At 37.1% G+C, this 26,176-nt stretch overlaps 1 protein-coding gene across 3 annotated transcripts in view; it reads right to left on the bottom strand.

The window, feature by feature from the left end:
• Positions 1 to 24,222, bottom strand: part of LOC124721873 — a 57,510-nt gene extending 33,288 nt beyond the window's left edge. For 2 of the 3 annotated variants that reach the window (XM_047247013.1, XM_047247012.1), the window contains exons 1-2: positions 23,431 to 24,222; positions 11,198 to 11,305 (exon numbers count right to left, since the gene is read on the bottom strand). In XM_047247013.1, the coding sequence (XP_047102969.1) occupies positions 11,288 to 11,305; positions 23,431 to 24,192 (780 nt within the window). In that variant the 5' untranslated portion in view covers positions 24,193 to 24,222 and the 3' untranslated portion in view covers positions 11,198 to 11,287. Of the gene's footprint in view, positions 1 to 5,676; positions 5,764 to 11,197; positions 11,306 to 23,430 lie in introns of all 3 variants that reach the window. The other variant, XM_047247011.1, reaches the window with a different exon arrangement.
• Between the last annotated feature and the right edge of the window lie 1,954 nt (positions 24,223 to 26,176).

The following is a 26,176-nucleotide window of genomic DNA, read 5'->3' as shown; positions in this document are numbered from 1 at the left end:
TAATGGCCTTGATAGACCTGAGCATTGAGTCAAACAGAGCTTGGATGATGTGTACAGGTACAGCTGCCCATGCAGCTTTAACACGATAGCACAGTTCATCAAGAGTAGTGACTGGCATATTGTGACAAGCCAGTTGCTCGGCCACCATTGACCAGACGTTTTCAGTTGGTGAGAGATCTGGAGAATGTGCTAGCCAGGGCAGTAGTCGAACATTTTCTGTGTCCAGAAAGGCCTGTACAGGACCTGCAACATGCGGTCGTGCATTAACCTGCTGAAATGTAGGGTTTCGCAGGGATTGAATGAAGGGTAGAGCCACGGTTTGTAACACATCTGAAATGTAACATCCACTGTTCAAAGTGCCATCAATGCGAACAAGAGGTGACCGAGATGTGTAACCAATGGCACCCCATAGCATCACGCCAGGTGATACGCCAGTATGGCGATGACGAATACACGCTTCCAATGTGCATTCACTGCGATGTCGCCAAACATGGATGCGACCATCATAATGCTGTAAACAGAACCTGGATTCATCCAAAAAAATGTCGTTTTGCCATTCATGCACCCAGGTTCGAGGGTAACCGCAGCCATGGTCTCCGAGCTGATAGTCCATACTGCTACAAATGTCGAAATGTTTGTGCAGATGGTTGTCGTCTTTCAAACGTCCCCATTTGTTGACTCAGGGATCAAGATGTGGCTGCATGATCTGTTACAGCCATGCGGTTGAGATGTCTGTCATCTCGACTGCTAGTGATACGAGGTCATTAGGATCCCGGACAGCGATCCATATTACCCTTATGAACCCACCGATTCCATATTCTGCTAACAGTCATTGGATCTCGACCAACGCGAGCAGCAATGTCGTGATACGATAAACCGCAATCCCAATAGGCTACAATCCGACCTTTATCAAAGTCGGAAACATGATGGTACGTATTTCTCCTCCTTACACGAGGCATCACAACAATGTTTCACCAGGCAATGCCGGTCAACTGCTGTTTGTGTATGAGAAATTAGTTGCAAACCATCCTCATGTCAGCATGTTGTAGGTATCACCACTGGTGCCAACCCTGTGTGAATACTCTGAAAAGCTAATCATTTGCATATCACAGCATCTTCTTCCTGTCGGTTAAATTTTGCATCTGTAGCACGTCATCTTCATGGTGTAGCAATTTCAATGGCCATTAGTGTAAATTCTGGTACTTCTATAAAGTTCATTAAGAAACCTCTATAGCTTGAGCAGAAATGCTCTGAAATCAGAGTTAGGAGACCTATAAACAACAACAATTAAAAGTTTAGTTTCACTAAATTCAACTGCCCCTGCACAACATTCAAATTAGTAAAGCTGACAAACTGGTAGGATGGATTCCTGACTGGAAGGAAAAGGTCCTATGAATATGTGTCCAGAAATGCATTGTTGCCATGGAAGATGGTGCTGATGAATGAAAGTTCCTCTAACCATATATTGTGTGTTCCTTTGTGTTGAAGGCAGTGTGACTGATGCAGTGTATTGTAAGCAGGAGAATGGTCCAATATTGATATTGGGAAGAAGCCGAGATGGTGTCAGTGTAAAGGCTAGCAGATGGAAAAGGTTGAGAGGCAGCACAGCTGTAACAAAGAAAGTTCCCTCGCAAACACCAAACACATAGTACAACATTTCAAGCACTTTTTGGGCATTTGTGTGATCATGAGTCCATTCAGACAGACGAACATGCAGGGAGGTGGTGGACTATATGTACATCAGATCTGAAGGACTGGGTTCTACAGGATATTGAGCCAAAACCTAGTAGAAGCTACAGGCAAGTGGCCTGCCAATATGGTGTAAACCAAAGAACAATTATTTGTAAAGGGGCTTGAAATATTGTGTGATGTGGTTGGTGTCTGTGAGAGACATGTTTTGGTATAGCCTTTCTGCCTCTTGACCATTTCCGTCTATTTGGCCAAACACAAACACCATCTCGACTTGTTCCCAACGTGAATATCAAACCATTCTGCTGGTTGCAGTATGTTGCTTCATTCACACAGCCTGCAACACACAAGGAACACATGGCGTGTAGTCAGAGGAACTTTCAGTCATCAGCACCATCTACCTTGGCAATGAATCATTTTGGACACATGTTCATAGGACCTTTTTTCCTCCATTTCCAGTCAGGAATCCATCCCTGCACTGTGAATACTGAGTGGAAACCATCCTAGTGAACACATATGTTTCACTGGGTGATTGTTATTTAACGAGATCCAAAATACCTAAGTTGGCCACTATTTTTCGTACTTCATATTAATTATTTAAGATGAACTTAGTGTTTTTGCATGATGACATTTGCTGCATCAGTGATCAAGTGATATTAACTTTTGTGTGGGTCAGTTATTCAGTATAATTTAATGGGTTGACTGTTTGTGGAGGCATGTTATGCAATCATTGTTAACATACACAATTACTTTTCTCTTATCATAAATACTCGTTAAACTGGTTGAATTTGGAGCCTTTAATATGTTCCGTTACAAGCTACAGGACCCATTGCTGGGCTTCCTTATCTGGGATGGAGCAGATGATAATATTGTGAACCATGACATCTGCGTATGACTCTTTGGACTTATTTGTGACAAAGTAGCACTTGTGGCTAAGGCCATGGAGGGTCATGACTCAGGCACAATAAGACTGATTGGACTGCTTCCTGCACTGGTAAATTTCAACCCTAGTAGGCATGACATCTGTGCATCAGCAATAATAGAAAGACAACAACAAACATAAGGTGTCAAACAACAATGAGGAAGGTTCCTACAATAGGCCCAACAGCTGCAATCCCTGCACAAGGTAGGGGTAAATCCAGGTCAAAAATTGTCCATGACAAACTTCTGCATCTGTAATGTGAACAGCATGAAAATTCTGCCATGGATGGTCTTTGTACACCTCCCAATCTTCTGCTGCCCCATTGAACAGCATGAACGGAGGAGGAAATGGAATCTGGCGATGAATTTTTGGAGAGCAATGTTGGCAAAGCCTGTTGCATGGCCATTACGAGGTCCTTTTGTTGCTGCTCCAAAGTTTGAATCAGAGAATCCATGCTACAACAAAATGCAAAAAGCAACTGTACAATGAAAAGCACATGAACATATGACCCTACCCATTGCCAATGTGTCCTAATCCCATAAGAGAACACCACACACTGAATGACACAACAAACTTTATTAAGTCTAGAGAACAACTTATTATAAGGAGTGGCTCACAATAACAGTCTGATGTCACATATGCAAGGTAAACATGTAACTGAGTTAGAGCTGGCTGAGTCCATCTCTAAAAGCTGTTATCCAGATGGTTAGAGTGTGCGTACAGAAGGCTGCATGTGCGTCCATGAGTGGCAACCTCTGATGGTTGTCAAACTTCTAGCTGCATCTGCTGATTTCTGTGGCACAGCTTATAACTGCGTGCCAGGATCTCAGGCATGGATCTATCTGGTTCACTACAAGGTCTCCCTTAAGGAGAAAAAACATATAGGTTGAGGGAGATAGAAAGAAGGAACAGGTCACTTGGACTCCAGACTGAAAGGGGTCCATTTCTTTATGTCCATGCAACATGTGAATCCCTCTTATCCTGGATGCTGAGTGAACTGTTCCTCCTTTCTAGCCCTCACCAACCTTTTGTCAGTGAGGGAGGAACTAACATTTCTAAAAACTAGGCATAATTGTACCCCCCCCCCCCCCCCCCCCACACACACCCTTTTAAATGTGTCTATTAACTTTACTTGAAACTTTATCTCCTGGAGATAAGATTTTTTTTTTTTAAGATGCAGCTTGTATATTAAGTGGTAAAATTATAATGTGCCTTGATATGCATCTTTAAATGTGCTTTTTTCTTTCAGATTACCTGTGGCAACAAGAATTTTACCACGGTGTGTCATGGAGTATCTCCAAAGTGTGCAGTTTTGTGCAATATGCTCTGGTGGATATTTTGATAGTTTTGTTGCATGCCGCTATGTACCCAGATTCAGAGTCTACATCGAGGTTTTGCCAGGAGATGGATACTTACATGATCCAGGTTTCATTCTAAACTTGTGTTCCAGAAGATGTATGCAGCCAGAGTTAAAGTTTTGTGAGCTTCTCAATCATTTAACCCCTGAACAATATGATGATTGGATTAAAGATATATTTTGAGCTGTGTGAGAGTTAATGTTTCGTGAGGTGGTCAATAATTTTACATGTGAACTGAATGATAATTTTATTAAAAATACATGTTGAGCTGTGTCTACTCTCTTTTTAGAATATCACAGATATACGCAGGTCTATGCACTATTATAAGCACCTGCCATATTTTATTTTTGTAGTTTCAGAGATAGTCTTCTGACGATTTATTGTCAGAATTTGACACTTTGAAATGTTTACAACCCAAAGTTTTGTGTACTTCGTTACACATACTAAAATCCTGTTGTTGTATAGCTATAGTGAATCTGTATTTGCAGCCAGTTGTTTAGTAAACAATGAAGGTGTAAAGTTTCAAATCTTGGACCAATATTGTTGTGGAACATTGTGATATTTGATATCTCAGTATTATATTATGGAGGCAGTGGAGGTGATTTTTCCAATATGAATATGATCTGTTTCCAGTGATTGCCTTATGTACATCATATATTACAAGTTCAGTTTATAATTTTGCATTTTCAGTGCCTACTTCAACAATATTTGATGTCATTTTAGTAGTTAAGGACTTCATGTTTGATAATAATATGTATAACTTATTCTAGACCTAATTATCTTCTAGTCAGAGCATTAATTACATTGTATGAAAGTGATATTCAAATGCAGCTGTTTACACTTAGTTCTCATTTTGGACAGCATGTTTTCATGGCACAGTCACTGTAATGGTGCAAATTTAAAATAAAAGTACAGGGTTAGGAAGGTTATGTCTCTGTTGGAAGTATTAACTTGCATAAAACTTGCAAAACATAATTGGCAATTTTATTCTCATATTTTGGTATTTGTAGTCTATTGAGAGGAAGTGATTTACAGAATCATTAATCCATTTCGTGGGTCTTTTTTATATGGCTTTTTCAGTTTAAGGTTTCATCACCACACACACCTAAGAACTTAGAAGTTTCTAGCATGTTTATTACTTCTTGTTGATATGGTATGTTAATAGGAGATGCAAAATTTTTTATAGTAGAAAACTGGATGAGTTACTTTTTTTCACACTTTAAAGCTAGCCCTTTTATGCAAAATCGGTTAACAACTTTCTCTCTCTCTCTCTCTCTCTCTCTCTCTCTCTCTCTCTTTCTCTCTTTCTCTTTCTCTTTCTCTTTCTCTCTCTCTTTCTCTCTCTCTCTCTGTCGGAGGTGTAGTCAGGATTGGAAAGTGGTGTAGGCTTTTAATTAATATATGGTACTGAGGTTTGCCCCAAAGCCATCTTGCAGAAGAATTAAAAATAAAAAGGTGAAGGAAATAAGCCATTTAGCGTCTGCTGCAGGTGGCAGAACAGAAGAGAGAGATGTTTTTCAGTCACAGCTCCAAGAGCCCTCAGTCTCACAAGTCTGGGGAGCCTACAACATGATTGGCAAGGTGGCTTTACTGAAGATGATTCAGCCTATTCTGGCATGAAGCAGTCAGTTATAATTTGAACAGCTGAAGGGTGATGAACGAAAAAGGCAGCCTCTCTGTAAAATTTAAATAATGAAAGTTACTTACGGTCTGGGGACACCTTGAACATCTCCACTCCTCTCCCGGAAAGAGTTCACCATTGGTCAATTTCACAGCCTCTATGGGGCCATAATTCTAGGCAATAATAATATTTGATTTTCATTAACAGCACAATATTTTAATTGCACTTAAAAATTACAATTTTGAAATGTGAGTATAATTGTTATGACAATGTGCAGTGGCTACAGTTGTTGACACAGTACTGTGGCAGTGGTGGCAGTACGAAAGTAGTTAAAGTTGGTTTCAAAGAGAGCTTTCAGGAATACAAGCAACTGAAACACTCAAACGACAAGGATTGGGATATAACACATAAATAATCAACACATGTTTACAGGTCAGTTTTTCTTTTAATACTTTCTGATAATAATGGAAGTGAATGATTGATTTCTACCATTATTAGAGGAGGTAACAAACCCAGTGTAATTTGTAATAGAACAAGGGCCACATGACATTGAAAGGCCTCCTTGTCAGACTGCATTCAATTTCCTTTTTCTAAAGAAAGAATGATGACATGGGCACACAGTGTGCAACATGCTTACATGGTGCCTGGGTGACCATCAGAGTGGTACCAATTGGTTGGTGACCTGATGACAGGACAGGACCATGTTACAGAACAGAATTCTGAAATACAACAGTTTGCTTTAACTTAATCAGGGAGGATGCAAGCATTGCAAGTAAAATTTATTTTGAATTTGTTAGTGCCACAAGTTACATCATCTGAGTAACATTATAACTGCTAAATTGACCAAAGAAAATTTGCACAACTGAAAATATATTAATGTGCGGAAGGTACCATGTCAGCTGCCTGATTAAATATTTCTGAGCATCAACCAGAATGATGTATGAAATTAAATAGATTTGACTATCAGAAGTACACATTAACAAATATAAAACATGATACTTGTCACTGCATTGATGCTTCTTATTAACAAATAATAAATAAATTACAACAAATACCAAAAGAGTTATTCCTTCAACCCAATTTTACATGATCACAAAAATAAGGTAATTAAGTTCAGTTAAACTGAACGGAAATATTATAAAAATAACCAGCAACAATAAATTAATATCAAATGAGCAAATAACCACATAATAAAGGACTATTGTTTGAATTCACAAAACTAAGTAGTTTGTAAGACAAGTACAAAGTTGCAGTTCTAATTTGGGAAACAATTCTAAATGAGATTATAAAATTACACTTCATGACATTAGAAAAAGAAAAGTCAAAAATAACTTTTGCAATGGAACTTGGCCTAGGGATGTGGTGAGATGGGGTGGGTGTATATGTTCTACTACATAAATTGCACGTGAAACATCAGTATATAATCCCACTCAGTATCAGAATAGAAAGCAGGGTTAGAATCACTGGGGGAACAGTTATTTATTGTAAAATATTGTAGAATGCCATAATACAGCCAGCAGCTCAATCTAGTGAAATTTGTTGGTGCTACCGTGCCATCACCTAATCCAAGGACTTGAACAATTCAGTGTATTTGTTATCTGAGAGAGCTGATAAGACAGGATGTGTCCTGAGAGAGAAGTTAAATTCTGGAATGAATAGCAGGAATGATTTGATAAGGCATTCAAAGTTTCTTTCAACTGAGTGGACAACTAGAATTCAACTTGCACAATGTAGCAATGATTGTTTTGAATAAAAGTCCATTACTCAGAATGTATGTGGAGAGAAATTCTCATGGGAACATACAGGTGAAACCAGAAAGTGGTATGGGATGGTGTATAACTATTTGATTCTAATGCCATGGAACAAAGGTTCTATTAATTCAACTATCAGTCGGGGACCACATTAATTCGCCATGTATGAGACAAACTGTATTCAGTATATTCTAAGAAGAAACAGAGTCCACGGAAGACTGAACTGCACCAGCAGAGTCTACGCAGATGCCGGGCATGTGAAGCTGGGCTGAGTTGCACTTATTCAGCGGCAGTTGAACAGTAAGTGGTTCGGTACAGCTGGGAGTGATATCTTATTTCTGCAGATTCCTTAAAAACAATGTGGCAGCCTTCTCCATGATGATGGCTTCTTAGCTGCACTTTTGTAACATAAGTTTCCATATTCTGTTAACTTTGAACATAACTTCATTATACCAGGCAACAGCAAAAACTATGTAGCAACAATGTCTCAACATTGCAAAATAGCGTAAACTATATGACAAAACCATTCAGTAGTAGAGGCATATAATGAAATATAGAGGAATAAGTAAGGGACTGAAATCAGGCTGAATAGGGCATACTGGGTAACCGAGAGAATGTAGCATACAAAAGGAAAAGTAGTGATGCATTAGTAGCACATGTGCCTGCTAGTCATGTGGAACTGAAGTGCAACCACATTAGAAACTGAGAGTGGCACACAGTGGACAAAAAGTGCCAGCTTTGTGGCTGGCATTTATTTACAAAAAGAAGTGACAAAATTAGTTTATCTGCCCAGGAATTTAATGACTCTCTTATTAAATCAGTTGAGGAAGTAGGAAGTGCTATAATTAAACCTGAAATCACCTCATCACAGTTACTGTCAAAAAATATTACTAGGTCATCAACAAACACAAGTACCTTCAATTTTTCTGAGGTCTCACCTGGTTTTGTTTTAAGAATAGTGAAGCAGTTAAAATCATCAGACAGTGTAGACATATATGACCTGTCTTGAAACATGCTGAAGAAAGTAATAGACTGTATAGTGTACCCCCTAATATATTGTATAAACAAGTGTATACTGGAGGGTTTTTTCCCTGATGAGCTTAAACTGTCTAGGGTAGTTCCAGTACATAAAAAAGGAGATGAAAATTCTGTCTCAAGTTACAGGCCAATATCCATAGTCCCAGTTTTTTCAAAAGTTCTAGAATGCATAATTTACCAACAATTATCTGTTTACTTTGATAACATAGGATTAATAAGTGGATCACAGTATGGCTTTAGGAAAAACCTGTCAACCATTGATGCATAGACAATGTTGTTCCTTTGACTGTGTAGAGCATACACTACTACTCGAAAAAATGGACTTTTATGGTGTTAAAGGTAACAGCCTTAAGCTATTAAGATCATATTTACAAAACTGTAAGCAAGCCGTCTGTGTTGGGATAGTAATGTCCAGTATAGAACAAGTTAAGGTAGGTGTTCTGCAGGGATCCGTGCTGGGCCCTTTCCTTTTCCTAATAATGATAAATGACCTGCCATCATTTATTAAATCCAGAACAGTACTCTATGCTGATGATACAATGTTTCTGAACAACAGTAATGATCTTAATAGCCTTAAAACATGTGTTACAGAGACAATTGAGCAAGCTTCACTCTGGTTTAAAGCAAATGGGTTCTTGCTTAATGAAAGCAAATCCCAGCCGATGGTATTTAGTTTAAAAGACAAGTTTCCATCAGATGATCCTTGTTGTGTTAAATTTTTGGGTGTATATTTGGATGATAAACTTTCTTGGAATCCACATATTAAGTATATTAGTGGTAAATTGTCTAGGGTAATATATTTGTTAAGGCGATTAATGCACTGTGTACCTAAAAATTATGTTAGAGTATCTTACTACTCATTTTTCCAAAGCATCATATCCTATGGCATTATTTTATGGGGAAACTCCACTTGTGTGCATGATAAACTGTTGCTACAAAAGAAAGCTATTAGGATAACTAAAGGCTCACCATACAAGGCTCATTGTAAACCTTTGTTTACTCAACAAAAAATCATGACAGTAATTAACCTATATATTTATTATGTTTTAATCTACACAAAAAAGAACTTACCTAAAGTAAAACGCAGGGCAAATATGCATTGTAACAACACTAGGACAAACAGCTGTATCTATACGCCCTACGACAGACTGTCAAAATCAGTTAACAGTTATGAACTTATGGGCCACAAATTATTTAACAAACTTCCACAAGCTATACAAAATTTACCAGAGCAACAATACAAACAAACACTTTATGACTGGTTAGTCGTAAACCCATTCTACAATATAAAGGATTTCATGACCTGTGATATTAAACTGTAATGTTATTAACAATTCTGTTCTTTTATAGCATGTACTGTTTTGTATTATGTGTATGACTTTGTCTATTGCTGTAATGGCTTAAATACAATAAAATTATTATTATTATTATTATTATTATTATTATTAGTGGACAAAAGGTGCCAACTTTGTCGCTGGCATTTATTTACAAGGTCCAGATGTTCTTAACAGACTGGTTATTGTCCATAGCAACAATCCAATGGAGAAGAAGTTCTGTAGAGGCAGAAGTGCTGTCAAGCTAACATGTTTTAAAAAACCTATAAGGCATAGAGGCAACATTGCAAGAATGGCACAAATGAAACAATTAAAAAAAATATTCTACTTATCAGGGCCTGAGTGAGGCAAAAACATAACAGAATCATAAAAATGGCAAATCAATAGATTGGCATAGAAAATAATAACTCTACCTCCCATCTATGACTTACAATAAAATTTTTTTGTCAATCCCTAGACCAGGGGTTAACAAACTTTTCCTTTGATGCAATAATTGAAGAGTCCTGGTACTTGGACAGTACACGTCATTTATGTTTAAGGTTAACAAAAATTTTGAACAATGGGAAAGATTCATTTTATTCAGTCGTTAGTTCAATTCTAAATCACAACTAATAACACAAAAATTAGAAAAAACATTTAAAAAAATGTTGAAAAATATTATTAATTTTTCATGGAGCACCTATTCATTTCTTGTGGAATACCAGTGCTTCATGGAACACAGTTTGGGAAATTCTGCCCCAGACAGTAAATTGAAGAGAGGGGTGGAATGTAAATTATAGCACTGAGAACTCATCGGCTGCTGTGTAATAGTTTTAGTGCACACTGCTTTTGCACCAAATGATTCTTCCTGAGTTTTGATGTATCTGCTATAGGAGATTGTATATCTCTATCTTTACATTTTGTTAAATAATCAAAATGGTCTACAGTCTTCCAATCTGGGGGCTGAAATTTGTCATTGGCAGGTGATATGAAACACAACATCTGAAACGATCCATCCCAGGGTCACATAAATTTCTTAGTTCTGCCTGGTATCATGGTGGCTTTTCGTAACATTATATAATCTCCTACCTGGTATAGTGGCACCCTAGCATTCTTTTGACTATGGAGCTGTTGCCACCATGTCACAGCTGCATCATTTTGCTGAACTCTCTTCCAAATAAACTTTAATCATTTAGTCAGAAGCTTCACTTCACTAGAATTTATAACAGATGGCAACTTCTCTATCTCAAATTGCAAACTGTGGGAGGGGGACACATTTTGTGACTGTAAACAACCTCGAAGGGACTCAATCCTGGTGCTTCATGTATCCTGACATTGTATAATGTAATCACAAATGGGAATAGTCTGTCCCAGTGTGAGTGTGAGCTATTCACTTAATAAGACAACATTTCAACAACTGTTTTCTGAATGCATTCAACCCTGCCATTACTCTTAGGGAGAAATAGTATTGTTCTCCCTTTCTTTATTTTATGTAGTTGACATACCTTTACCATAAGACTGGACATGAAATTTGCCCCTTGGTCTGTTTTTAATAGCCTCTGGCTTTCTGAATGGTTGTCTCAGCAGTCATGTCTTTAACAGCCATCATAATACTGAAAAAAATAAATACATGTGATAAAAATGGTATTTCACATAGCAATAAGCATAGAAAGTTTCAAAAAAAAAGTGATAGGGCGGACTGATGTGTACACAGTGAAACTTCTGGCTGCATATTTATTTATTTATTTATTTATTTCTTACTCCATCGATCCAACTGTGATAAACTCACAAGGGTATAGTGTGTGTCAGTAAACAATCAATACAAAGGTAGTAGTAAAGCAGTCAGTTAGACAAAAGTAATACTACATGTTTGCTACACACATATTATTTATTTATTTATCTCTTGTTCCGGTGATCCATGTTGTGACAGTATCACAGGATATGGAACATGTCAATTTTACAAGCTTTTGGCCAGAATTTATGGTAATACATAAAACAAAACAAAAACACTAAACAGTAACTTAGGTCCCACTACAAAAAGAATACATTTTAGAAATAGATAGAGATTACAAAACAAAAAACAGTAAACAGTAACTTAGGTCCCACTACAAAAATACATTTTAGAGAGAGATAAAGATTACAAAATAATAAGTGTTACAGAGAAATAAATATTGCAAAATATATGTTTACAATAAAAATATTCAGTATTACAAATACAAATTTGGACATACATTTGCAATTTACAATACAAGACATGTTAAACACTGTAGTTCAGGAACTCTTCTAATGTATAAAATGATCCTTGCAATAGGAACTGCCTTAAGGTTTTTTTTAAACAGGAGATCATCATCTACCAAACACTTAATTCTTGAAGGGAGGGCATTAAAAATCTTACAGCCACTGAAATGGACTCCTTTCTGCACCATACTTAGATTTGGCTGTTCATAGTGGATATCATGTTTCCTTCTAGTATTGTGACTGTGGTATGCACTATTCAGCTTAAAGATGGATTTTTCTTTCCTTATGAAGCACATCAACGAGAATATATATTGCGCAGTGGATGTAAGTATTTCAAGCTTCTTAAAAAGATTCCTGCATGTGGCTCTAGGATGGACTCCACACATAATCCTTATGGCTCTTTTTTGTACACACAGTACTTTTTCAGCCAGTGGCTGATTTCCCCAAAATATAATTCCAAATGCCATAACTGCATGAAAGTAACCATAATACGCTGACTTCATGGTTTCCATATTTCTATAAGAAGAAACAATGCGCAATGCATATGTTGCTGAACTTAGTCTTTTGCACAGATCCACGATGTGGTTGGACCAATTCAGTTTGCTATCAATATGCAAGCCTAGGTATTTTGAGGAATCTACCCTGGTTATTGTCTGCTCACCTACCTTTGCAAATATTTCCTCATCTTTGGATGTTTTGTGGAACTGAATGTAGTTTGTTTTACAGTAATTTAAAATAAGACCATTAATGTTGAACCAGTTCACCGTTTCATTTAAAACCTTATTTGCCGATACCTCAAGCTTCTCTTCCGAATGATCAATAAGTAATGTAGTGTCATCCGTGAAAATGGTGAATCTACAATATTCCGTAGAGAGAAGAAGATCATTTATAAATATAATAAAAAGTAGGGGGCCCAGAACTGAGCCCTGCGGCACTCCACATGTAATGGTACCCCATTCTGAAGATATTGGGACACCATCTTGACTATCTACTACAACTTTTTGTTTTCTGTTTGACAGATATGTGGTAAGAGTGACAGATTACACCAAACATTACACATAGAAATGAAAACAAATCAAAAACCAGTGAAAATGACTATGAATGTTACATGAGTATGGTACCTACATCATTGCTCAAACTTAAACTATGCTATATCACACTCAAAATATCTGGTCCACAGACCTAGGTGGTTTTTTCATTGTGGCTAAAATACTCTTCTAAACTGTAAAATGACCTTTCCAGCAGAAATTGCTTCACACGCTCCCTAAAAGTGGAATGGTTATCAAATTTGTTTTTAGTATCTGGAGGGAGAGCATTAAAAACTTTTGCACCTGAGAACTGCACACCTTCTTAATGAACAGCTCAGAGTAAATGGAATACACAAAAGAAATAATCACTAAATTGGAAGAGGGAAAAAGTGTAGCTGGGATACACCTAAATTTGTCAAAAGCCTTTGACACTGTTCACCACAGCATACTTTTGTAAAAGCTTGACGCTATAGGTATCAAATGACCAGTAAAAAAGTGGTTTGAGTCTTATCTGGAAAAGAGGATGCAGGTGGTTGAAATTACAGCACCAAATATTAACCAAATAATTAAACTAAGATCAGATCCAAGGGAGGTCACAGTAGGAGTACCCCAAGGAAGTGTATTAGGCTCCTTGCTGTTCCTCATTTACATTAATGATATTCAGGTGTCAGAGAGAAAAGTTAGAATCATGTTATTTGCTGTTGATACTAGTTTAATAGTTAGTGATATGAAGCAGTCATTGCACAGTACTGTGGACCATGTCCTACAAGATATACAAAAATGGTTTAGTGCTAACAAGCTAACACTGAATGAAAAAAAAAAACTAATTATGTGCAATATGGAAAAATAAGTGAACATGACAACCTAAATCCCACCATGGAAGGCAAACAACTTAATAGAGTACAGTGTGCAAAATTCCTGGGTATGCACATTGGTGATAAGATTAGCTGGAAGAACCATGTGGTGAGCTTAGCACTAAAACTAAATTCAGCATGTTTTGTGCTTAGAATAATTTCAAGAGTTTCTGGTAATGACTGTACCAGATTAGTATATTTTGGCTATTTTCAGTCCATTGCATCCTATGGGATAGTATTCTGGGGAAAAACAAATTGTCATCTACATGAGATTTTCAAATTACAAAAACGCGCTATTCAGATAATGACCCAGAGCCCACCTCAAACACATTGTAAGCCCCTTTTTAAAGCATTGAAAATTTTAACAATTCCATCATTATACATTCTGAAATGTCTGTTGGTGATTAAAACAAATCAGGACAAAATGAAAACCAATACAGACTACCATAATTACGATACATGCCAATGTAAAGATCTCCACATACAAGCTGTAACAAGGACCCGAAGTCAGAAACATGTATGTAATCAAGGCATCAAGCTTTTTAATGCACTACCAAAACATATCAAAGAGCTGGAAAGTGAAGATACATTTAAAACTGTTATAAAGAACCACATGCGTGACAAATGTTATTACAGCATAAGTGAATATCTCTGTGCAACTGTATAAGAATATATGTTTAAGTTAACGTGACAAATGAAATTACATCAGTGAATATGTCTGTCAAGCACATAAGAAATTATGTTATAAAAACACTTATTAGTTGTATATTGTATTAAACATAAGATAGATTCATATGAATTCAGCACAGATAAAAATTTTGTAAAGATATTATATAGTTGTTAAAATGTACCCTGACAAACCTATATCACAAATGTGATCATTGGGATGATAATAAATAAATAAATAAATAAATAAATAAAAATGCCTTCATGAAGCCTGCTCCACCTATGCCCAAAATATGTGAACACACGAGGACCACAGACACAATAAGTTGTCCTCAAAGATAATTTTGTGCTTTGTGGCAGGACAAATGATATAAACAAAAAGAAACTTACAAAGCAAAACAGGAATTATAAAAGTGTTTAGGACAGATGATTAACACAATTGTTTTCGTGCTGAATATTCCTGCCCTCCATGAACCATGGATCTTGCCGTTGGTGGGGAGGCTTGTGTGCCTCAGCGATACAGAAAGCCGTACCCTAGGTGCAACCACAACGGAGGGGTATCTGTTGAGAGGCCATGCAGCTTTACTGTATGGTTAAATGATGATGGCGTCCTCTTGGGTAAAACATTCCGGAGGTAAAATAGTCCCCCATTCGGATCTCCAGGAGGGGACTACTCAAGAGGACATTGTTATCAGGAGAAAGGAAACTGGCATTCTATGGATCGGAGTGTGGAACGTCAGATTCGTTAATTGGGCAGGTAGGTTAGAAAATTTAAAAAGGAAAAGGGATAGGTTAAGGTTAGCTATAGTGGGAATTAGTGAAGTTCAGTGGCAGGAGGAACAAGACTTTTGGTCAGGTGAATACAGAGTTATAAAAACAAAATCAAATTGGGGTAATGCAGGAGTAGCTTTAATAATGAATAAAAAAATAGAAGTGCGGGTAAGCTACTACAAACAGCATAGTGAACACATTATTGTGGCCAAGATAGACACAAATCCCATGCCTACTACAGTAGTACAAGTTTATATGCCAACTAGCTCTGCAGATGATGAAGAAATTGATGAAATGTATGATGAGATAAAAGAAATTATTCAGATAGTTAAGGGTGACGAATATTTAATAGTCATGGGTGACTGGAACTCGATAGTAGGAAAAGGAAACGTAGTAAGTGAATATGGACTGGAGGTAAGAAATGAAAGAGGAAGCCTCCTGGTAGAATTTTACACAGGGCATAACTTAATCATACCTAACACTTAGTTCAAGAATCATGAAAGAAAGTTGTATACATGGAAGAAGCCTAGAGATACTAGAAGGTATCAGATAGATTATATAATGGTAAGACAGTGATCTAGGAACCAGGTTTTAAATAGCAAGAAATTTCTAGGGGCAGATGTGGACTCTGACCACAATCTATTGGTTATGAACTGTAGATTAAAACTGAAGAAACTGCAAAAATGTGGGAATTTAAGGAGATGGGACCTGGATAAACTGAAACAACCAGAGGTTGTACAGAGTTTCAGGGAGAGCATACGGGAACAATTGACAGGAATGGGGGAAAGAAATACAGTAGAAGAAGAATGGGTAGCTTTGAGGGATGAAGTAGTGAAGGCAGCAGAGGATCAAGTAGGTAAAAACACGAGGGCTAGAAGAAATCCTTGGGTAACAGAAGAAATATTGAATTTAACTGATGAAAGGAGAAAACATAAAAATGCAGTAAATGAAGCAGGCAAAAAGGAAAACAAACGTCTCAAAAATGAGATCAACAGGAAGTGCAAAATGGCTAAACAGGGACGGCCAGAGGACAAATGTAAGGATGTAGGGGCTTATCTCACTTGGGGTAAGATAGATACTGCCTATAGGAAAATTAAAGAGACCTTTGGAGAAAAGAGAACCACTTGTATGAATATCCAGAGCTCAAATGGAAACCCAGTTCTAAGCAAAGAAGGGAAAGCACAAAGGTAGAAGGAGTATATAAAGGGTCTATACAAGGGCAATGTAATTGAGGACAATATTATGGAAATGGAAGAGGACGTAGATGAAGATGAAATGGGAGATATGCTACTGCAAGAAGAGTTTGACAAAGGACTGAAAGACCTGAGTCGAAACAAGGCCCTGGGAGTAGACAACATTCCATTAGAACTACTGACAGCCTTGGGAGAGCCAGTCCTGACAAAACCCTACCATCTGGTGAGCAAGATGTATGAGACAGGCGGAATACCCTCACGCTTCAAGAAGAATATAATAATTCCAATCCCAAAGAAAGCAGGTGTTGACAGATGTGAAAATTACCGAACTATCAGTTTAACAAGTCATGACTGCAAAATGCTAACACGAATTCTTTACAGACGAATGGAAAAACTGGTAGAAGCTGACCTCGGGGAAGATCAGTTTGGATTCTGTAGAAATATTGGAACACGTGAGGCAATACTGGCCCTAGGACTTAACTTAGAAGATAGATTAATGAAAGGCAAACCTATGTTTCTAGCATTTGTAGACTTAGAGAAAGCTTTTAACAATGTTGACTGGAATACTCTCTTTCAAATTCTGAAGGTGGCAGGGGTAAAATACATGGAGCAAAAGGCTATTTACAATCTGTACAGAAACCAGATGGCAGTTATAAGAGTCGAGGGACATGAAAGGGAAGCTGATTTTATTCAATCTATATATTCAGCTAGCAGTAAAGGAAACAAAAGAAAAATTTGGAGTAGGTATTAAAATCCATGGAGAAGAAATAAAAATTTGAGGTTCACCGATGACATTGTAATTCTGTCAGAGACAGCAAAGGACTTGGAAGAGCAGTTGAACGGAATGGACAGTGTCATGAAAGGAGGATATAAGATGAACATCAACAAGAGCAAAACGAGGATAGTGCAATTTAGTCAAATTAACTTGGGTGATGCTGAGGGAATTAGATTAGGAAATGAGACACTTAAAGTAGTAAAAGAGTTTTGCTATTTGGGGAGAAAAGTAACTGATGATGGTTGAAGCAGAGTGGATATAAAATGTAAACTGGAAAGGGCAAGGAAAGTGTTTCTGAAGAGGAGAAATTTGTTAACATCGAGTATAGATTTAAGTGTCAGGAAGTCGTTTCTGAAAGTATTTGTATGGAGTGTAGGCATGTATGGAAGTGAAACATGGATGATAAATAGTTTGCACAAGAAGAGAATAGAAGCTTTTGAAATGTAGTGCTACAGAAGATTGCTGAAGATTAGATGGGTAGATCACATAACTAATGAGGGGGTATTGAATAGGATTGGGGAGAAGAGGAGTCTGTGGCACAACTTGAAAAAGGGATCGGTTGGTAGGGCATGTTCTGAGGCATCAAGGGATCACCAATTTAGTATTGAAGGGTAGCGTGGAGGGTAAAAATTGTAGAGGGAGACCAAGAGATGAATATTCTAAGCAGATTCAGAAGGATGGAGGTTGTGGTAGGTACTGTGAGATGAAGAAGCTTGCACTGGATAGAGTAGCATGGAGAGCTGCATCAAACCAGTCTCAGGACTGAAGACCACAACAACAACACTGACTATTCCAGGCTGATACAGCATACCATCATGCTTATGGGTTAACGAGAAAATTACTGCCACCAACTAACAAATATCAGTGTTATGTAAACATTTCAAAAATGGGAAACCCTTAGATGTTAGCAACAATGGATGCAGATTCCACACTTCACATGGATTGCATCATAATAGCCTAGGAAAAAACTGCTCCTTACAACTATAAATGATAATGTCAAGAACAGGAATCAAATACCCAAAATCAAAATTGTTTTAAATTGGTACTTCAACAGTACAGTAAAAACAACACCAACATTTCCATCATCAACAATGCGGAGTCACCCAAGGAAGGTGCAAGGCTACATGTTAGTGTGGAACAAATCTCAAGCATGGTGGTGTTTCAGTCTTTATCAAAGAAACAAATAATTTCAAAAATGAAGTGATAGATGTAATTTCTTTATACATGGCATCAGTTTTTGAAGTTTCAGCTGTATTGATATGAAGTCAGGAACTAATAGCTGTAGCAGTATATCATTCCCCTATTGATAACAAAGAATTACTAATAGAAAATGTTAAAAAATTGATGATAATAATAATGCTCTTAATATACAAAAATTGCAGAGTTCTGATAGTTGGTGATATTAACATAGATATAAAGTGTAAGACAAAAATGTTAATCAGCTATTTATTTACAAGGTCCAGATCTGAGAATCTCTACACTTTGACTGTCAAAGTGAAAAACCCACCATCCACAGTGCATGCTCAGATAATATAATCTGCAACTTTCAGCCAAATAAAACTTAATTTGGTACTATAAATCTCAGGATTTAAGATCATGCAGGGTTGTGGCTTAGGCAATCTCTCAACAACAAAACAGGCAATTCTTCAACTGAACTGGGAAGGGTAAGCATACCAATCAATGAATATAAATTTAATTAATGAAAAACAAATCTTAACTGCATAAACTGGGATACAATACTCACTAATGATATGTCTGCCACTGAATCAACACATAAATGTTTTAGAATTATTAGTACAAAACCTTGACTCATGTTGTCCAAAATTCACAAAAAAAAACACAAATCAGAACTGGTGTAAGAAACTTCAGGAACTGGTACACGTCACACTTGAGCAAACTTAGGGAGGAAATGATGCAGCATTACGACATATTGCAACAGAGTCAATCTGAGAAGGAGATTTACACATCAGAAATTAGAGCAGCCAAGAGGAAAGCCAATGACAACTATATACTCAATTTGACAAATAAGTGTAAAGTAACATGGAAAGCTATTAAAAATAGATAAGCTCTGAAAATAAGCACAACAACATTACAGTTCAACCAAACATTATAAACGCATATTTTACCTGTACTGGCTCAAAGGAAATTCTAATTGAAGATGCAAATAAAGCTGAAGACATGTTCCCAGCTGAATATAGTAAGCTATATGACAACTTTTGCTATTCCCTGGTATCCTACATACCAGTTAGTGAAGCAGTTGCTAAACAGAGCAACATAAAAGCAAAAAATTTCCAATGACTTTTAGTTTGTGCAATAAAAAATCTAATGAAAGAAATTTTACTGCCACTAATCAAAATCATCAACCAAATACTAAATGAAGAAATCTTTTCAGATTGACTACAAATTTCCATTGTAAAACCTATAAAAGATGTTAAAACATCCCCTGGTAACTGTTGTCCCACCTCATACATATCAATCACATCAAACATTACAGATTGTTGTACACACAAACAGATTAAGCAGCACCCCAAGCGAAATAATCTACATAGCTCCTCACGATATCTTTTCAGATATCACCTTTCCGGTGTCAAACTAGCTGAGACCATCATCATTAAAATTTATGACTAGCTTGAGAGTAAGAAAACAACCTGTGCAATTCTTCTGGATATGAAAAAAGCTATTGACATTATCTCCCATATTGTAGTTATCAAAAAGCTCCAGTACTATGGAGTTGGGGAGAATGGTCTTATCCCTTATTGACTCATACCTAAGAAACAGAGAGCAGATTGTAACAATAAACAGCCAAAGATCAGACTCTTTACCAGTTATGTTATGTTATGTTATGTTATGTGGTTTATTCATCTCATTACATACAATTTTCAAATCATTTGATTTGATGTACAGGAGACATGTCAAGGTTTACAAAAGAAACTTTTTTTCACTTTTTTAAGAGAATTACAAAAGTTTACATTATATTTTACATTTCTAAGTTACAGCTACACATGTACATAAAATAATAAATGTATTACAATCCCTGTGTTCAGATTGTGAAGCTGTCCTCAATGAATTCATCGACAGAATAATAACACTTCTCCACCAGGAGAGTAAAGAGCAATCTTTTCAGTGAACCAATCTCCATTTTAAATATATTACTGCCTTTTATTTTATTGAAAATTTTTAACCCCATATACTCTGGCGTTTGGGCATAAAGTTTTAAACGATGTGTTGGAAGTTTGAAGTTATCTCTGTGGCGAGTGCTGTAGTTGTGGTCAAAACGGAAATTGTCTAGTGTATGTTGATTTCTATATAGGAACACCACCATCTCATATATGTAAAGTGAGGGGATAGATAGTACTTTTAAATTTTTTAACAGTGGTCGACAGGATTCCCGTTTTTTTGCAACACACATGTTTCTAATTACTTTCTTTTGTAATACTAGGAGCCTAGTGACATTTGCTGAATTTCCCCAGAAGATTATGCCATAACGAATAACTGACTCAAAGTAGCAGTGATAAACTATCTTTCTGGTATCTATGTTTGTGGCACCTGACAAAATACACATTGCAAATGCTAAGTTGTTCAGTTGATTTGCTAAGTAATCTATGTGTACCTTCCAATTTAAATTTTTGTCAAGATTTAGGCCTAAGAACTTCACGTGGTTTGCTTCTGTGATATCCTGATCATTGCAAGTTATCTTTATTTCACTCCTTTCTACTGATTTAGCTTCAAATTGCATCATTTTGGTTTTAGTTACATTTAGTTTTAGTCCATTTTGATAGAACCAAGATTCAAGTTTTTCTAAAGTGTTTTTGGCTTTTTCTGGAATATTTTCAGATACCTCACTTTCAATTAGAACTGATGTATCATCAGCAAATAAGACTGAATGAACATCAATAGCAAGTGGTAGGTCATTTACGTAAAAAAGAAACAGATAGGGACCCAATATCGAACCTTGTGGGACTCCTTGGGGAACTGTTTTCCAGTCTGATGAATAATTGGTTCCATTTGAAGTTAAAATTACTCTTTGTTTCCTACCTGACAGGTAAGAGCTAAACCATTTTAAAGCAGTGTCTCTGATTCCATACATCTGTAATTTGTGGAGGAGTAATGCATGGTTCACTGAATCAAAAGCTTTAGTCAGATCACAGAATATACTTGTGACCTTTCTACCTTTATCTAACGTGGAGCATATTTTTTGGATAAACTCATTTATAGCGTTCGCAGTGCTTTTACCCTGTTGGAATCCGAACTGGTTTTTAAAAATTATATCATTTACAGTAAGAAAGTTATTAATTTGTTTTGCTGCAATCTTTTCAAACACTTTAGAGAAGACCGGCAAGAGAGAGATAGGGCGGTAATTCCCCATATCTTCTGTCGATCCTTTCTTGAATAGAGGTTTGATCTCACCATATTTCAATACCTCTGGAAAGCATCCCTGTTCATAAGATTGATTTATAATAGTTGACAGTGGTTGGGAAATAATATCATACACATACTTGATTACAGATGTTGTTATTTCATCCCACCCATGTGAGGTTTTGTTTTTTAGAGACAATATTTCCTTTTCCACATCCCTTTGGGTTATTTTTTCAAATTGTTTAAAAGATGTGTTCTGGCTGTTTTCCAAATTTGTGATGCCCTGATAGAATGTCATATCCACATCCGATCTTACTACGTTTAGGAAGAATTCATTGAAACAACTTGACATCTGAACAGGGTTTACTATAATTTCATTTTCATGTCTAATTTTCAAAATCTCATGAATTTTTACTTTGGCTCCTAGTTCAGACTGAACAACTGACCACACTGCTTTTGTCTTATTTCTGTGTTCTCGTATGAATTTATTATTTGCCATTTTTTTAGCTGCCGCTACAACTTTCCTAAATACAGCTTTATACTGTTTGACATAAATGACAAAATCTGGATTTCTGTTTGATTTTAACTCATTGTGGAGCTCTCTCTTTCTGGCACTAGAGATCTTTATTCCTGTTGTAATCCATTTGAGTTTACCATTAACCTTCTTTTGCTTATATCTACGAGGAAATGATTCATTAAATACCTCTAAGAAACAATTTAAGAATTTGCCATAGTTAACCGAGCTTGAACTATTGTAGTCTACAGGCCAGCTTATTATACTTAATTTACTGCGGAATAAATCCATTTTACTTTTACTGAGATCCCTTTTTATACACACTTCTGGAGACTTTAGGTTATTTGCTTTTGGGAGCTCAATAAACAGAGCTGAGTGATCTGAAATACCCAAGTCTAAGCAGTATTTGTGCTTATTTCCACTGTCAAATATGTAGTTAGTAATAATATTATCAATGCAGGTCACTGATCTGCTGTTTTCCCTAGTGCCTTCAGAAAAATTTAGCTTGAAACCAGATTTCTGTATTAAGTCACGAAATTTTGTGGAATCATTGCTTTCAACTAAGACATTTAAGTTGAAGTCTGCTGCTATAACAACATTTTTCTTACTTTCTTTCTGGAGTTTTTCCAGGAGGCATTCGAATTTGGTTAAAAACACTTTTGTTACCGCACATCCAGGAATTCTGTAGATTGCTATAACCAATGTATTCAGATCACTCAGCTCTACAGAGCAACTTTCAAACACGCTCTCTTCATTTAAATAATTAAAACTATCTCTTACTGTATAACTTATGGAAGAATTGACAAGAATGCAGGAGCCTCCACGAGATTTGCTTATTCTACAAAAGCTAGCAGCTACCTTAAAATTATTAATACTATTTAGTACTTTTATACTATCTTCTGTTAACCAGTGCTCATTTAGGCAGATTATTTTAATATTTACGGATTCTGAAAGCAGAATTTTTAGTTCGTCGATTTTTGAGAATTTACGATTTGGTAGTTCTGCCCCTAAGCCATTTATATTCAAGTGCATCAATAGATCATTTTTTCTTTTAGTTATTTCGCGTGCATCCTTTGTTTGGTACCTAAACTTTTTATTTTCAGTTTGAATTTTTTCTTTGTCACCCCTATCACAATGAATTAGTTTCCCTTGCTCCTTAGGACTTTACACACGTCTATGAACATTTTACTAAGGTTCACAGAGCCTAATCTATTCAAGTGCAGGCCGTCTTTTCCCAGACACTTGCAGTTTAAGAATTTGTTTGGGTCAATGAATACTGCACCGAGTCTGTTGCACTGTTCCCTAATGCCGGTATTTATTCCGTTGATGTAAGTATCACTTACCGATCTTCGATGAATGATTCCACTAATTACCAGCCTGGCTGTTGGGTATACAGTTTTCGCCGATCTAATCAGATTCCGCGTTTCATTCACGATTTCTTCCTCACTGTTACTGCGGATGGAGTTTGTGCCCACGTGGATTAAGACACCTCTGTAATCGTCGGTACTTAAAGTTTTGTTACCAATTTCGCCCGTGTTTCTTTTCGTGGACAATACATTCTTAAAGTGTTTGTTGAGCTGATGCGATCGGATTCCAGGTCGAACATCGACCTTGCAGTCCGGCACAATAACATTTTTTAATATAGAATCACCTATTAACAGAAAATCGTTTTTGTCATCTTCTTTGTTCGTTGCACTTTTACGTTTGCCCTTCTTATTATAGGAAACTGTTTTCCATTTATACTTATCACTTGTTTCACTGACAGAGTTCTCTGTTGTATTATTTGCCGTATTACACAAATGCGGATGTTTGCCACTTTGTTCAGTAATGGGTTGATTTCTACACACGCAGGATTTTCTTTCAATAACCAGTTCAGAATTTTCTTGTTTCAATGCTAAAATTTCCGCCTTCAGCGCTTCAATGTCACTTTGAAGCAATTTAATAATTTCTTCTTTTGAGTTCACGGTACTTACGAGTTCGGCCGTCTCCATACGCAAACAATGTGGACACGACCATGGAAACTCGTCTTTTATGAGTTTTAAATTCACTTTCGCGCATTTTTCATGAAACCAGTAGTTACACTTCACACAAAAGATGCCTTTCATGACGCGTTTCGAACATTCCCTACACGATGAACTATTTAATTTAACCTTTTTTGAGGACTGAGATGTGTCACAACACTCTTCTATCGGCGCCATCTTACAGTTTCAAAAGACATTCCACAGAGCTTGGTAATGACCATTCCTGTTCATAGTGAGTGAGTGTGTGTGTGTGTGTGTGTGTGTGTGTGTGTGTGTGTCCTCATTCTTGGCATGTGAAACAGTATTGTGTGTTGATGAAATGACTCTAATCACACAAGTCAGTGATCTAGACGAGCTGCAACACATAGTAAATATAGCACAGAACCAATGCATTAATTGGTTCCAGGCAAATTATTTACAAATTAATAGTAAAAGAACTGAAGACATTGCTTTCAGTTTAAGTGTCTCCAATGAATATCGCAAAATAATTAAACTGTTTTGTTTCCACATAGGTCAAAAACTGATCTGGGTGTGTCACACAGAAAAACTGTGCACCATACTATCTTGAGTGATTTATCTGTTGTGCAAACTGAGCAATAATGTAAGCAAACTCAAGTAGTGTATGCATATTTTGCATTTTTGCACTCCCACTTTATGTACAAGTCAAGTGGCCCATTCATTGCAGGTGACCTCTGGTGGCTGTCCCACACAATTGCCATTGGCAGAATATTCAAATTCAGCACATCGGCAGAAAGGTACCATGTTGCGTATCCAAGTATTACATACAGAATTATAGCACCACTGCCCCGTAGGGGAAAGGGTGCTCCACTGGTTTGGGCATCAGGGTGACTGTTGAAACATCCTTGGACACTGTAGGTAATGACTGTGGCAGCAGAAGGAGATTCCAGGCTGGAACCAGTGAGTAGGGGAGGTGGTGCAGCTGTGGACACACATCGGAAGTTCACTGAGGCTTTTTGCGGATGATGCTGTGGTATATAGAGAGGTTGTAACAATGGAAGATTGTACTGAAATGCAGGAGGATCTGGAGCAAATTGACGCATGGTGCAGGGAATGGCAATTGAATCTCAATGTAGACAAGTGTAATATGCTGCGAATACATAGAAAGAAAGATCCCTTATCATTTAGCTACAATATAGCAGGTCAGCAAATGGAAGCAGTTAATTCCATAAATTATCTGGGAGTACGCATTAGGAGTGATTTAAAATGGAATGATCATACGAAGTTGATCAGTGGTAAAGCAGATGCCAGACAGATTCATTGGAAGAATCGTATGGAAATGCAATCCGAAAACAAAGGAAGTAGGTTACAGTACACTTGTTCACCCACTGCTTGAATACTGCTCATCAGCGTGGGATCCATACCAGATAGGGTTGATAAAAGAGATAAGGAAGATCCAACGGAGAGCAGCGCGCTTTGTTACAGGATCATTTAGTAATCTCAAAAGCATTATGGAGATGATAGATAAACTCCAGTGAAAGACTCTGTAGGAGAGATGCTCAGCAGCTCAGTACGGGCTTTTGTTGAAGTTTCGAGCACATACCTTCACCGAGGAGTCAAGCAGTATATTGCTCCCTCCTACGTATATCTCGCAAAGATTTCATGAGGATAAAATCAGAGAGATTAGAGCCCACACAGAAGCATACCGACAATCCTCCTTTCCACGAACAATACGAGACTGGAATAGAAGGGAGAACCGATAGGGGTACTCAAGGTACCCTCTGCCACACACCGTCAGGTGGCTTGTGGAGTATGGATGTAGATGTAGATGGCAGCTGAGACTCTGCAAAGTACTATAAGAGAGGACTAGTGACAAGGGCACTGGTACCATCTCGATATGGTGGAACCGTGGTGACAATGAAGTCACTGGACAGTTATTTGGGGACACCAGTGTTGAAGGGCACAGACGTGCTGTATTAAAAAACAACTAGAAACCCGCCTCGATTGCAAAAATAAGCACCTAGGTGTTTTTTTAATATATTAACCAACGATTTCTGACATGCTGCGATGTTGAAGGTTCTACAGACGTGCTGGCCCAGCTGGTGGCAAA

The sequence above is a fragment of the Schistocerca piceifrons genome, chromosome X (assembly GCF_021461385.2).
Source record: "Schistocerca piceifrons isolate TAMUIC-IGC-003096 chromosome X, iqSchPice1.1, whole genome shotgun sequence".
NCBI lineage: Eukaryota > Metazoa > Arthropoda > Insecta > Orthoptera > Acrididae > Schistocerca > Schistocerca piceifrons.
This window is presented reverse-complemented; position numbering and strand designations above follow the sequence as displayed.